This window comes from Lycorma delicatula, chromosome 1 (assembly GCF_047948215.1).
Source record: "Lycorma delicatula isolate Av1 chromosome 1, ASM4794821v1, whole genome shotgun sequence".
Classification (NCBI taxonomy): domain Eukaryota; kingdom Metazoa; phylum Arthropoda; class Insecta; order Hemiptera; family Fulgoridae; genus Lycorma; species Lycorma delicatula.
In genome coordinates, this window is record NC_134455.1 from 34,771,706 (window position 1) to 34,786,331 (window position 14,626).

The window sequence follows — 14,626 nt, forward strand, 5'->3', positions numbered from 1 at the left end:
ATGAGTAGAAAGAAAAAGGTTACATACAGGTGATAACGCATGAAAAATGTCAGTGATCTGACTAGACGCATACACAAGCCGCCTAAATACAAACAGGATAAGACACAAATCCTAAAAAAAAAAAATTATCTTAACTATGGCAATACTATAATTTCTCTCCTGAATTGTTTTTTATAAGTTATTAAATTGTTTAAACAATTAAATCATAGTTTTAAAATCAATGTTTCATTACATCGGCTTAAAACCTACATTTGTGATTATTACACAACACGAGAGAAAACTTTTCACGGTGAACAAAAAAAATTTAGCAACTACATGAAAATATACTCAATTCGGTTGTAGTAATAGTCAATTGCTTACCTTTTGGGAAAACGCAGTAAAAAACGTTATTTCCCCAACCATCATCAGGAGGATGCAATCGGCCATCTACTAGTCTCACACCACGCATAGTACGCGACTCTGGATTTCTGTATTTCAAACCACACGTACCAGGAAACTGAGCAGAAAGCGTCGACAGTAATAAAGTACCATCATCCTCCGAAGGTAATTCTATGGGTTCCTCGCCTTCATCTTCAGCAACTTGCAAATAAGAACTCATTTTCATCAATTACGTTTTACACGATACCCACGCTATGCCAGAAACAAGAAATAAAAGTTCTCCTACACGTCTTAATAAGCTTAAAGCAACTATTAGTATCTATTCATTCCACTAAATCGTTATTCTTAGTTTAAACTAACATTCAAGTAGACAAATTTCTTCAAACAAATTCCACAGTTCCCATCTACACTACGTACAACACAATCACTCCACACTACACTATAACAACATGGCGGATTCATCATTATACAAGGAGGAAGTTAATGTTACACAGGTGTGTTGCCTGTGGAATTATATTTCACTGTGAAAAATATTGCACATTGAATTAACTTTAACTGAAGCGTTAATATTCTATTAATTAACAAACTGATATTACAGATACAGATAAATATACATAATGAACCTCAAATTTCACAATTTTCATACCTTTTTAAACAAATATTATCAATATAAAAATTATATCGAGTAAACTCATAAATATCCAGTGATGTCTGTATAACATAAAAGTAACAAGTATTTACACATTACAATGTGGACGAGTGTAAGTTATATGCTTAACGTACGCTTGAGAAATATATCAAGAATTGGCAGATACTCAAAATCTTTAATTTTACTTACTTAAATTAAAGTACCAACAAAATTGATTGTACAGTTAATACTTTATTGGAACTGCCGTTAATATTGATGTCATTTTATAACAGATTTAATTAATCGCATTCAGCCGATATGTAGAACTTTCGATTGCCAGCCGGCAAAATCTTTTATAATAAAATAAAAAATTACACGATTAATGTCATATTAATTCTAAGTCACCAGCTAGTAATGATGAAATGGTATATTCCATCATGCAAACGTATTACTTTGCTCAGTCAGCTAAGTAATTACTGGCAAAATTATTAATGTATATCTTGGCACAACGCATTTTATAGAGTCAACAATATTTAAGTGCTGCTTATCTAAGTATAAATTTCATTGGCAACACCTTTCTTTTATTATAATAGATGCATACACCTTAGTTTAGTAGGACTCATTTTATGACCAAATTAGCGGAGTTTTCACAAAAAGTATCTGATCATCAATATCTCAACATCAAAATGATGGATCAATTTTCACTTGTTTTTGTTTTTTCACTCCTGATATGATCTTTCAGAATTACTGCAAAAATCTTCTCCAAAATACTATCTTGATTGAATTCATTTGTACCACCATTCACCAATATCTTTGCATTAATTGTCTACACCAATGAACTACATAATATGGAACTTCCATCATGTTTTTAAAAGTTATTATTATAATTTATTTTTCTTTATAAGACCCAATATCCAAAGTATGGACTACAGTTTCATTATTGATATCCTTCCCTTATTGATTTTGATGACAATGTTTTTCTCATAATAGAACTAGCTTTTTGTAAAATATTTGCAACAAACTTAGGAAAAACTGGGTCCAATTCTCCAACTTGTACGTGATCCAAATTATGCAATCTGTAAAAAATTGAATCAGCTTTCTTAAACTTTGATTCAAACCCCAATAATTATTTAAATAGTTCAAATCATGATAATCAGTTTGTTTTTCCAATGGCTATGAACTGAATAATAGCTACTAAAATACTTTCACCCAAACATTTCTTTTGGTTGGAGTGGATTATCATAAAAAGTCATAAACTTGTGAGTAATTCTTGTTTATTCATTCTCATTTAACAAATTTGTCGTTACATGTTGGATGTTTTCCTACCTTGCTTTAAGCAAGGTAGGAAAAATAGTTGTTCAAATATCTAAAACAATAAAGGCTCTAGTTTGTTAAATTATCATTGTACTATCTTAATTCCTAAACTACATACTCTTTGAAACAGTTATTTCAGAAATTGGAATTATTTCTGTATCCAGAAGTAAACTATTGAATGCAATAGACTCATTATTTTACAAGAAAGCAAAAACACAATTTTTAAATTAGATTTCCCTTTGCCTTCACTTTTTTCCCTGCTTTTCCTGGGACCGCTGATGGAGAGCATTATGTCTGGTGAAAGGGATTGTTACTCCGTCAGGCATTAAAATGCAAAGTGCCCACTGCCTCATTACTTAGAGGACCACCCCATGTGGTTGGGGGGGGGCATAGCGTTCAGCCGCGGTCCTGTCCATCCCGGCAACCTCCAACGTATCATTTCCAGGCAGGACACTTTATAAATATGTAGCTTATCCATCACCTTCTTAACATAGCTCTCAACTGCTTAAAATTCTTTAACTCCTTTCAGCATTATGCTTTGCGTCCTCTGGATAGAACATATCTTCCAAGCCTAACATATTTAACATCTCCTTGCATTCTTCATCAAAGCACGGGCAAGGGAAATGCACCGTGGTCAGGAGTCTCTTCCTCATTGCAATCAAGGCAGTTATCTGTGTGGTCCAGACTGTATTTATACAGATACATCCTGAAACCGCCATGACCCGCCAGGAACTGTGTTAAACTGTATCCCAACAAGCCACTGGTCCTCCTACATCAACTCCCGACATCACTTATAAAGCGATGGATCCACTGACTTTAATGGCTCAGTCCCACTGTTCCTGCCAAGTCTCCATTAATTCTTCTGTTATCTGGGATGTTATACGCTTTTTGTCTCTTAATGGCAGGGGCCTCTGCTCCCAGAGCCTCTTGTTCCGTAAAATAACCAAATCTATCACCATTGCACCAGCCAGGACTTCAGCTGCCTCCTTAGAGACTGTCCTATATGCTGCTATAATTATAATTGTTATAACAACATTGTCTATGAACCAACTCTAGTCTTCCACGATATTTTACAAATCTCATTACATCAGTCTAAAAGCTCCTCCCTGTACAGCATTGTAGCATATGTCATTCTTGCTAATAATCTCCTCTAATGTGTAGTCAGTCCACCAGTATTAGGTAGGAGCCCGGCTATTAATCTCACAGCCTTCTCGACTTTATTAGCTACCTCTACTGCTTTTGTACTAAATCTTAACCTGGTATCTATCCATATGCCGAGGTGGTGCTTTATTGCCACCCTCGACACTATTCTCCTAACCTCTAATATTACTTTAAGGATCAGTCTCTTCTTAGCTGTGGAGATTGCTACCACCTCTGCCTTATCTGGAGCTAATATCAGTCCCACCCCTGCCATCCAATCTTTTATTATCATGTATGCTTCTCTTATTTTGTCAATGACCTCTCTCTTTTTATTCACATTCATTTGGTCCAAGTGCCGACCCCTAAGACACTCCTCTATGAAAGTTCCACAGAACTGTTTCTTCTGACACCCGGCACTTAAGCCTGCGCCCCAATAAATAGGAACGAACCATTCATTGCAAATACAAAGGCACTTCATGTTCCTCCAAGGCCTGCATTATGGCGACGTGAGAAATAAATGCAGTTAAGTGCATTTCTCACATCTAGAGTGACAAGGGCAGAGATTCCTTGCCGTTCCCCTCTTGCAGCTCTACCAGCCACTTCACACACCGCCACCACAGCATCAAGAACGGGCCTTCCCCTGCAAAAGAAAAAACTGACTAGCCGAGAGCCCACCCCCCTCCTCGACTGTGCTAGAGCATACGCTCCCGTATCTTACCCAGCACATCTATCATTACCAGCGGCCAGTAAGAAGAAGGGAGTGCCGGATCTCTTCCAGGTTTCACGACAAGCACCAGTCACTGGCGCTTCCATATCTCGGGGAATACGCCTTCCATCAGAGGAAACTGTTGTAAGCCTTAAGAAAAACCTCTGGCTCAGCCCAAACCGCCACCTTGACCAATGAATTTAGCAGCCAGTCCGGACCCGGATCCTTAGCCAGAAGTAATCATGTTGATGCCTCCAAAAGTTTTAAAGTGAAAGGAGGAGGGCGCTCCTGTTCACTCCTCTCATTAATCCTAAGCTCCTCTCCTTCAGGAAAGAGCCCATCTATTATATTGTGAATCTCCTGAGTAACAGGGGCTCTAGGAGTAACAGGGGGTTAAGGCTCCCCCTTACCAGTATGTTGTAAGGCCTGCCCCACGGATCCATTTCACTTCCAAAATTAGTTTCTTTCATGTCCTCTTCTTAGCTTCTCGGATGCATCTAACAAGATTCTTTTTGCATTCACGATATCTATCTTTAAAGATGTCTCTAAGGGCAGGGAGGTACACTCTCGGCATGAGTTTCCTAGTCCTGTGGCATGCCTTCCTCTTTTCTGCAATTTCAGGGGTCCATCAGTATACTGGTGAGTGCCCCTTTCTGGAATACCTTCGCAGTAGACTGGCACACACTGCCTCAATTGAATCCACTAAACAAGATGCCTTCTTGTGTGTTGTGCATCCTTTGCTGACTCTTCTGAGGTCAAGTACCTGTGTAAAAGCACCAGGATCCAGGTTTTTGGTGCTCTAACCAATGAATGTTGGAGGGCCTTCTCCACCAAATTCTTCCTCCATTATTGTCGTTATGACTGGCTGATGGTCACTACCAGAGAACCCCTCCCACACCTGCCAATTACCAATACGCATGGTCAGCTCTGAAGTCACAAATGTTATGTCAACAATAGATCCTGTGCACCCCGCCTGATTGTAAAAACATCTCAGTATTCAGACAGATAAGGTCCAGCACTGCAGCTGTTTCCATTAATGTTCTTCTACAACTGTCAGTCCTTACAGATCCCCAATGCATGGACCTCGCGTTGAAATCTCCCACGATTAGGCCTTTGCTACACTTACAACTTGGCTACACTTACGAGTATAAATTCTAGTACAAAATTATCTTTTTACATACATGGTTTGATACATAGTACATTACATACATAGTACATAGTAATACATACATAGTAATTTATGGCTTTTCTGTTTTAAAAAAAAAGTCATGAGAATAATAGATGGTACTCACCAATCAGGCAGCAAAGTGAACATTGACTTACTAAATCTGAGATAAAATTTGTAATGAATGTCTGTGAAACAAGTGCATGTAACTTTAGTTCTTGTGCACAGATCTATTAACTTAAAAGCTGAGCAGCAGAGTGAATTATAAAATATTTACTTGTTTAATCAGTAATAAATGGTGTTGTTTAGCAGTAACCTTTTGGTTACAAGAGGTTATTTTTCAAGTAGTCTGGAATGAAGTATTTTATACACCTTCCAATTCTATGAACATATGTTCTCATAATAAAAACTCATAACTTGTAAGTAAATAGATCTTTTTAATTAGCAAAATTTTAGCAGTAGAAAAACAAATACAATGCCTAATGAGTAAATCCAATGTATAACAAACTGTAACAGAAAGAGAACCATTAATTTAATGCTTTATGCTTAATGTTTATGTCAAACTTAGGGAGCTGCTATTTGAATATTGCTATTCATTATAAACCAACCACTGAGGAGAATAGAATGAAAGTACTACCTAAAAAGTAATTAGTTATAAAACTAATCGTCAAGTGAAATAAGGTGGTGCTGGGTTGACCTCTTCTTTTCTCATTTCGCTGATAAGCATGGGCTGGAATGAAAATCTTTTTTTTAAATATGGCTATGAATTATGTCAAGAGCAACATATGTGTAATGTAAATTGAAAAAAGAAATACAAATATAGTAGAAAAAAGTATTTAGAAAATTGTAGTAAGCTTTTCTGCAGGTATTTAACAATCTAAACATTATCCTCTTCGCTGATATCGTTTTGGGTAGGCCACATCAAAATTTCATTATAGAAAGTGTTTTGTTCAGTTGAAACAAGCATAATAAAAATTTGTTAATTTTTACTGTAACCCATGGTTAGGGTTAACCAACCCAATTGGTCTAGTGGTGAATTCATTCTCACAAATCAGCTGATTCTGAAGTCGAGAATTCTAAAATTAAATCCTAATAAAGGCAGTTACTTTTATATGGATTTTAATACTAGATCTTGGATACCAGTGTTCTTTGGTGGTTGGGTTTCAATAACCCACACATCTCAGGAACGGTTGACCTGAGATTGTACAAGACTATACTTCATTTACATTCATACATATCATCCTCTGAAGTAATACTTTACAGTGATTCCAGAGGCTAAACAGAAAAAAGAAAGGTTGGTGTTCAATTACCACACATCTCAGGAATGGTTGGCCCGAGACTGTACAAGACTACATGTCATACATATCCTCATCTCATTGTGCCATGGCAACAATGGCAACCCCATGGGGTTGCTTATTGTTTACAAGTTGAACAGATTGCAATGGGCAAATTAGGAATAGAAAATAAAACCTTTACTTTAGTGTAAGTTGTACTAATTGTACCAGCTGTAACAGCCTGTAGTTTGGCTGTTGGATTGTTGTCTTGTAGTTTGCTTTATTGTAAAAAAAAAAAAAAAAAACAGTTCAATGAGACATTAAAAATTCACTTGCTTAACAAATTCCATGATTCTTTCGGTAAAATTTGAGATAAAAAAACAACATATTTTTAAAGAAAACTTCTATTGATCCCTTAATTATGGGAATGTTTCTATGAAAACATACTTGATAAAATCAACATATCTACTTTTTGAAAATATATATTAATTTCGTATAATTAGTCAATTTAACTAAATAACTAATTGTACTTTTATACTAATTTCACTTTATTCATGCATTTCATCATAATCTTCTGTTCATTTTAATGGTAAGGCTAAGAGATATGATCATATTTAACCAAATTTTTTATAAATTTGTAAACTTTGCTCTTTTTTTTATTTTTTTGATATTTAATAACAAAAGGTCTTGCAATTTGGTATCCCTATGGTTTTGTGTGAATCATATAAGATCACTTAACCGATTGTTATTTCTGTTTAAATAATTTGTCTGGAACTTCTAAGAAGTCTAAACACACTGTATTCTATCCTTCATTGCAATTTTATTCAGACTTGAACCTCACAGAAACCTATTCCAGTTTCCAAGGTTGCTGAAAACTTGCTTCATGAAAACAGCGATGAAGAAGCAGACATTATGGAAAAAACAATCTTGATTCAGACTTTGAATTACAATCCAGTGAGTCCAACAAGTAATTATGTTAAAATAAGAACAAGTTCATGAACCTGAGGAATGGCCCCTTTTCATTTACTCCACATACAGCTTAAAAGCATATCTGCTTTACAATAGTAATAAATATCCTTCTACATCAATCTGTTACAGAATTAATATGAAAGAAATGTATGATGTTATAAACACTGTTATTGAAAAAGTGAATTATAAAAAGCATAGTTGGATACACAAAATATTGTTTTTTCTATTTGCGAATGGGACAGCCAAGCTTGAGATCAGCATTCTGTAGTGTAAACAGTGGAAGAAACAAAAACTTAACTACTGGTGAAAAAAAAAACAAAACATTATGTGTCTCTAGTTAAACCAGGAAAAATATTTTTGTTACCCTTCACATCAAGCTGGGATTGAAAAAAAAGTGTTGAAAAAGCTATGAAGAAGGAGTGTCAAGGATTCTTGTTCATAAAGCAGAAATTTCCAAAAATAAATATTGAAGAAGGAATTTTTCTTGGCCCACAAATAACAGAACTAGTTAGAAATGAAATGTTTAACTCTGTGTAAACCAATGTAAAACTCACTGTTTGGACAGAGTTTAAACCTTTGTACTCGATTGTGTTGTTTATAAAATGTCTTCTGGGGTCTGGTGGCCAGTAGTACTGGCCGTCACCATTTCTCTATCAGCTGGGAATTATTTGTACAGGTATGATTCTCCTGGCTCGATTGCCCAACAGTACTGGCCATGTTAAAATCATTCGAATGCTCAGATGGCCAGCAGGACTGACCAAACAAATGTTCCTGTTTTTTATTTTAGTAATTTTAATTTGTCTGTTTTGTGCTGAATCATAACGGCCAACTTTTGAACTTAATAGACACTTCAGTTTCCCACCTGTTGTTACATCCTGCTGAGACATTAGTTGGTTTTAAAACCTTTATTGTAATTGATGATTGCATTCCACTGGTCTTATCTAAAGTATTGTAACATGCAAAGAGTGTATGTAATACAACAAAGTTTTCTTGCATATTTAGTCTTTTATTAATTTTAGTTCCTTGTATGAAGTAAAGAAAGTATTGTGATTGTAAAGAATTTCAGTTTTCAGATTTCAACGGAATATATATTTTGACCATCCCTAAATCCATTTTGACTAGTTTCAGGATCATGTCTATACATATGAACATATCTCACATAACTCAAAAATTATTAACTGCGGGATGTTGAATTTTGGATTTAGGACTGTTGTTACATCTAGTTGTGGACTCCCCTTTTGATTGCAATCGACTGAACCAAAAAGTCCCCAATAAAGCCCAAAATCCCAAAAAATTTGGATTTTGAACTTTTTCTTAACTGCAGAAATAAGCCCTCATTGAGAGTTTTTCAATGATAGGTCATAAGTGGTACTTATTTTCATTGGTTTTGGAGTTATAACCAAATAAAGTTTTAAATAATGAAATATTTTGATCTTACAAGGGAAGGCACATTAGTTCAAATCAGACTTCATCTCCTTTTTTTTAATTTAAATAATATTGATTTATTAATCATTATTAATCAGTGATTGTAAAAACATTCTTATAATAAATAAAAATTCAATAATAACAATAAAAAAAATATATGAAAAGAAATCAGAAATTATTAGTGAAATAAAATTTTATGTACTTTTAAAAATCTGTATATGTAATTTAAAATGCATTATTATATATGTGTATTTGTAACAGATGTGGTGAAACATCTGATTATTTAAAAATTAATTGAAAATTATAATTTAGAATTGTATTATTTTTGTATTTTCTAGTTTAATTTTATTTAATTACTCTAGAATTTCTGTTAAAGTTTATCTATATTAAATTTAATTACAGAGAGATTGAAAAAAAGATCCTCACAAGAACAACATATACACTGAAGCATACATGCCCGATCTTTAATAAATTGCTAAAAAATTACTCCTCTGATATTGTCAGACAATATTCTCCCTAAGTCGGAGTTTTGCTCTTTGGTTTTATATAATTCTTCTGATCTTAATTTGTGTACACACTCTCTACTTTTCAAATCATGAAACTATTCATCTTAATCTACATTCTTTTAATCTCTTTATTATTTCCTTAGTCTTAACATTTTCTTCCTCTTTATATTTATTATCTTCTCTTAATATTTTTATTCTTTCTTTGGTTTTAAGATTTTCTTCCTCTTCATATTCATCATCTTGTTTTTTGAGATATATTTCTTCATGTTATCTTTCTTTTTCCTGTATGATAGTTTCTTTTTTGTTTTTGATTATTCACCAAATAATCCAATAATAAAAACTAAATATTTTACACCATAAGGTCGAAACTAACATTTGTGACCAGTATACAGGCGTCACTAAACAGAATAGTTTAATTATTATTAACTTTTATTTAAACGATACACCAGAACTCTGAACCTTTTCTTAATCAGCAACTCACAAAGATACAATAACACTGATCTGAGTAATACAAGTAATAAAGGGACTTTTACTCCAACCTAATCTTTCAAGTAAGATTGTTAAATTAATAATAGTATAAATACTTGATATTAATAAAAACTAATATTTCAGCAGTTGTGTAACTGTCCACTATATTAAAAAATTGAAGGATCGTATTTCACTTTCAAATGAAATAAGTTTAAATGAAGTGCACCAAAAAATATGTATATGTAATTTAATAGGCGTACCAGGAACTCATGTTGTGTTCACATCAGATTTTTTAATCTGTTATAATAGGTGATCATGACAATTTAGAATCAGATGATATTAGAGAATTATTGTAAGAAGCGGACAAAAATAACATTGAAAGTAATGCGATTTAAATCACAAAAGTGGAATAGATTGTAATGTACAAGAACTTTTTGAAAATATTGTCATTGAAGAAGCTGGCTACGAGGAAAATAATAACAGTGCAGATTTAGAAGAGGAATCAAGTGATACTGATGTACAAGTGAGAGATGAAAGTGTGACTGAGAAAGCAGCAAGTGAAGGTGACAGGAATGAAAATGGTTGGCGAGAATAATCAATAAATGATACTGATTTTAAAAAATTTAAACGGTTAAATAATAGAGGTTATAAACTTCCAGCCAGTCAAAATCGCACAACACCTATAGATTATTTTCCGGTTTTTTCACAGATGAACTATTATCAGAAATAATTAAAGAGATTAATAGATACGCTAAAGAAAATAATTTTAAAAAAACACTCTTTTAAGAAAAAAATTTATGTGGTGGAAATGGAAAGACGTATCACTCCCTGAATTCAAAGCTCTGGAGAAGTAAGAAATGTTGATTTGCACCTAGATGAAACATTTAGAGAGTTTTATTTACCTAATAAAAAAATGAGTATCGATGATAGCACAGTGAGCTTTAAAAATTAAATTTTGTTTAAATTATACAAAAAGGGCAAGCGAATGAAATGGGGAGATAAAAATATTTGTACTTTCTGAAGCTAGTACAGGGTACATTTGTGCCTTAGAACCGTACTTTGGAAAGGTGACTACAGATCATATGGAACGCTATCCTGGCATGGGATAAGACTTAGTTGTCATAACCCGTGTAGTCTTGAATCTTGTAAATAAATTAAAACAAATATATGGTTACATAGAGGGACTTCATGTGTTCACTTATTGATGGTACATCAATTTAGATCTGGCCAAGGTACTTCATATGAAAGTACACTTAACTGGAATGATAATGAGAAATAGAAAGGGCTTACCAGACCAGGTACGGCCAAGGAGGACAAATAATAAAAATGGATAAGATAAGAAGAAAAACATTAATATGGTGAAATTAAAAAAAGGTGAGATTATCATGTTTAGGAAAGAAAATAAATATTTCCTTTTTTTTGGAAAGACTGTAATGACGTCACAATGTTGGGAATGCTATACAGCAACACCACCAAAACAGTTAGGTGTATGATGAAAAATGGAGTAACACAAAATGTAGAAAAACCAACAGTGGCATGTAAATATAACAAATCGATGGGAGAAGTCAACATTTCTGACCATTACATTTCATCAAACACGTTTACCAGAAAATCATTGAAGTTGTGGAGAAAAGTGTTTTTCTGGATGTTAGAAACTGGTATTATGAATGCGTTTCTACTTTACAATTTGAATCAAGGCAAAAGAAATTTGCGACAACGTATACTTAGAAAAGAATTAATAAAACAAGTGATTGGTAATTTCAGAAATTTAAACAAACGAGAGCGACCATCAGATGACAATCAGACGACGAAAGGTTAGAACTTTTGACATGTAAGTTGGCACAAAAAACTACTAGCATTCAGCAAACATTTGGCATGTACTAGGCCGACTGTTAACACTGTCAACCAAAAATATACATACGATGCTATTTAATTAAAACTAGCTAGTATCCCAATTAATATTATTATTTTAAAGTACTTAAATAATTTTTTCTTCTCACTTTATTGTTGTAGCTCGCAAATTCCAAAGTTGCCGTCGGTAAATTATAAAGAGCTCTTGTCCGATTCTGAATTCACATTTATCACAGAATTGTCGACAAGCACATCATATAAATGTTCATCTTTTTTTTCTATGTTGAGAACATGCTCGCAGACATTGGTCCACTCAGCTTCAGACACTTTATGAAATTCCTCTTCAGCTAACTTAAGAACATCTGACATGTTAAAAATTGTATTTATTTTAGCTAGTTGCCCTTTCACTTAACTGCTTCGGCAAGAAACCCCTCACACCCAGCAGCCCGTACTACTGGGTGTCTGGTTACAGATTTTCCCTCCTCCGACGTAAAAAAAAAAAAGCTTGAACTAAACACACCAGTGGCAAGATGAAGAAAAGAGTGGTGTACAGCATCCAGTATTTTAAGCACATTAAATGATCAACGAGCAGGTAATAGACTGTTTAATACATACAAACTGTGAACACGGTGAAATTTTATGCAATTGTGTGTACTGCGGGAATATCGACCAACAGTGGTGGTTTACACAATGGTGTAAACCACCACTTTATATGACAAGTTTATATGACAAGGTTTATATGACAAGCACATAAAGAATAATAACGCACTGAAGAGTAGGTGATACAACCATAATCCAAACGTGACCAAACTAAAGAATAATAAAAACGTAACATATATGATCGGTTGCTGTCCACTTGGTGTTGCTAAGGATTCGTAGCATATTTAGAATTTTTAAACATCTCGCGTTTAGTTGTTTTATGTGTTGAACCACGTAAGACAACTGTTGAATCTAAAAATGTAACGTCAGGACAGATAGCAATTGGCTCTCTCAATGGAGAAGGACTGTGGAGTGAAAGGGTCTCCTAGACAAGAAAAGACTATTCATTTTGTTTTCTCGGTTGAAACGCTCGTCAAGGAGATAGGTCGGTAGTCGGAAGAGCACGCTTTGTTTCTACCACGTATAAGTATTGGTACGACAATTGCTTCCGACCAGATTGATGGGGTGACCTGCGCGAAGAAAAAATCATTATATATACGCAATAGATGACGAAGGGCCGAATTGTGAAGGTTTGAAATTATGCTGAAAATAATGTTATCCGGACCAGGGGAACTGTCATGGGAGTTTTTTTTTAATGCGTGCGACAATTAGTTGAATGTAAAGGGTATATTTATTTCGTCGACCGACTCACCAATTTTTAACGCTAATATTTCCATTCGTATCTTATAGCTCTAAAATTCGTTAGTATATGATTAAGTTAGGGACACCTACCGAAAACAATCAGCCTGGTTAGTTGCGAATGCAGAAGATGACGTAGAGTTCTCCTTCATGAATAAGGCCGAGGATAGACTGTTTGTGAGGTCCGCAATTTTTTTTTTTTTTTTTGACTCTCCTCCCCTGCGCCGGTCCGACTGGTTGGTATTGCGCCACCCAGGGGAGTGCCTGTTGTACTCAAATGGGCCTTCCCACCTACCGGCTGTATGTCCGGCATGGCAGGTCGACCCACCGATCAGTTCTTTTGAGTCTATTGATATGCCCATCTATATATATCGCCACGCCATACCGTGATTGTCTTGACGTGACGATCGGGTCTTTTCTTTGATCTTTCCAATCAAGAAAACCCTTGGAGTCCCCAGTGGCTCATCGAAACTGGCACACCTCAGCATGCCAGTCCTCACCACTGGGGCTACCCGCCCTTCCCTATACTAAGATCAGAACCCCAATCTCCTCTCGTCCTCATTTTTCTGCGTTAATATTTTCTTAATAGCTGAATCAACCCTCTTCCATCTTCACTCTGCAACATGTGATTAATTAATCTGCCGTTACCATCAGATGATAGATCGATGTCTACTAATTCTTCTATCCATTTATGGCAGTCAGTAAATGTGTGCTCAACATCATCTTCGCGATTGCAATACATACATTCCGTCGAAGCTCTTCTACCGATTCTGTGCAAGTAAAAATTAAAGTTGCCATGCCCTGTAAAGTATTGTGACAGGTGAAAATTCACTTCCTCATGCTTCCTATATATCCAGCTTTTAATATCGGGGATGAGTCTCTTTGTTCTACCTCCAGGGCCATTCTCATTCCACCTATCCTGCCACTTTGCCATTAGCCGCTGCCTTGATTCGTGAATTCCAACTCCCTGGTCTCTTTCAACTCTTAAAAGTGCCAATAAATCAATCGGTGGGACTCCAGCGAGCACACACAAAGCCTCATAGGAGACCGTCCTATATGCAGAAATCACTCCAAGCAACAGTCTCCTATGGGTCCTGATCATACGTGCCAGGTTTTTCTTTACTTGCACTGAAATCCACCAAACCGGCACCGCATAAAGCACGGACGATATTACCGAAGACGCTATGACCCTTCTCTTTGACGGCTTAGGCGCTCTTTGGTTCGTCATAATGATATTTAAAGATTTTATCATTCTGTCAGCCCTGTTACAAACTTCGTTTATATGTTCGGTGAAGGAACCGTTCCTCTGAAAGGACGCCTAGGTACTTCAGCTTATCAGTTTCTGCTATTGGTTCACCATTGATCCTGATATCCAGCCGATCAATGATCCTTCTTCCAGTGAAAGTGATAAATTTGCATTTATCAATGTTCAGCACTAAATTTTTATTACATAGCCAGTTTTCT

The 14,626-nt window shown here is 35.1% G+C and overlaps 1 protein-coding gene across 2 annotated transcripts in view; it reads right to left on the reverse strand.

The window, feature by feature from the left end:
• The window catches only part of TBPH (TAR DNA-binding protein-43 homolog), a 113,424-nt gene extending 112,574 nt beyond the window's left edge, over nucleotides 1-850 (reverse strand). For both annotated transcript variants that reach the window (XM_075354011.1, XM_075354004.1), the window contains exon 1: nucleotides 361-850. In XM_075354011.1, coding sequence (XP_075210126.1) covers nucleotides 361-604 — 244 coding nt within the window. In that variant the 5' untranslated portion in view covers nucleotides 605-850. The remainder of the gene's footprint in view (nucleotides 1-360) is intronic.
• Nucleotides 851-14,626: the final 13,776 nt, after the last annotated feature.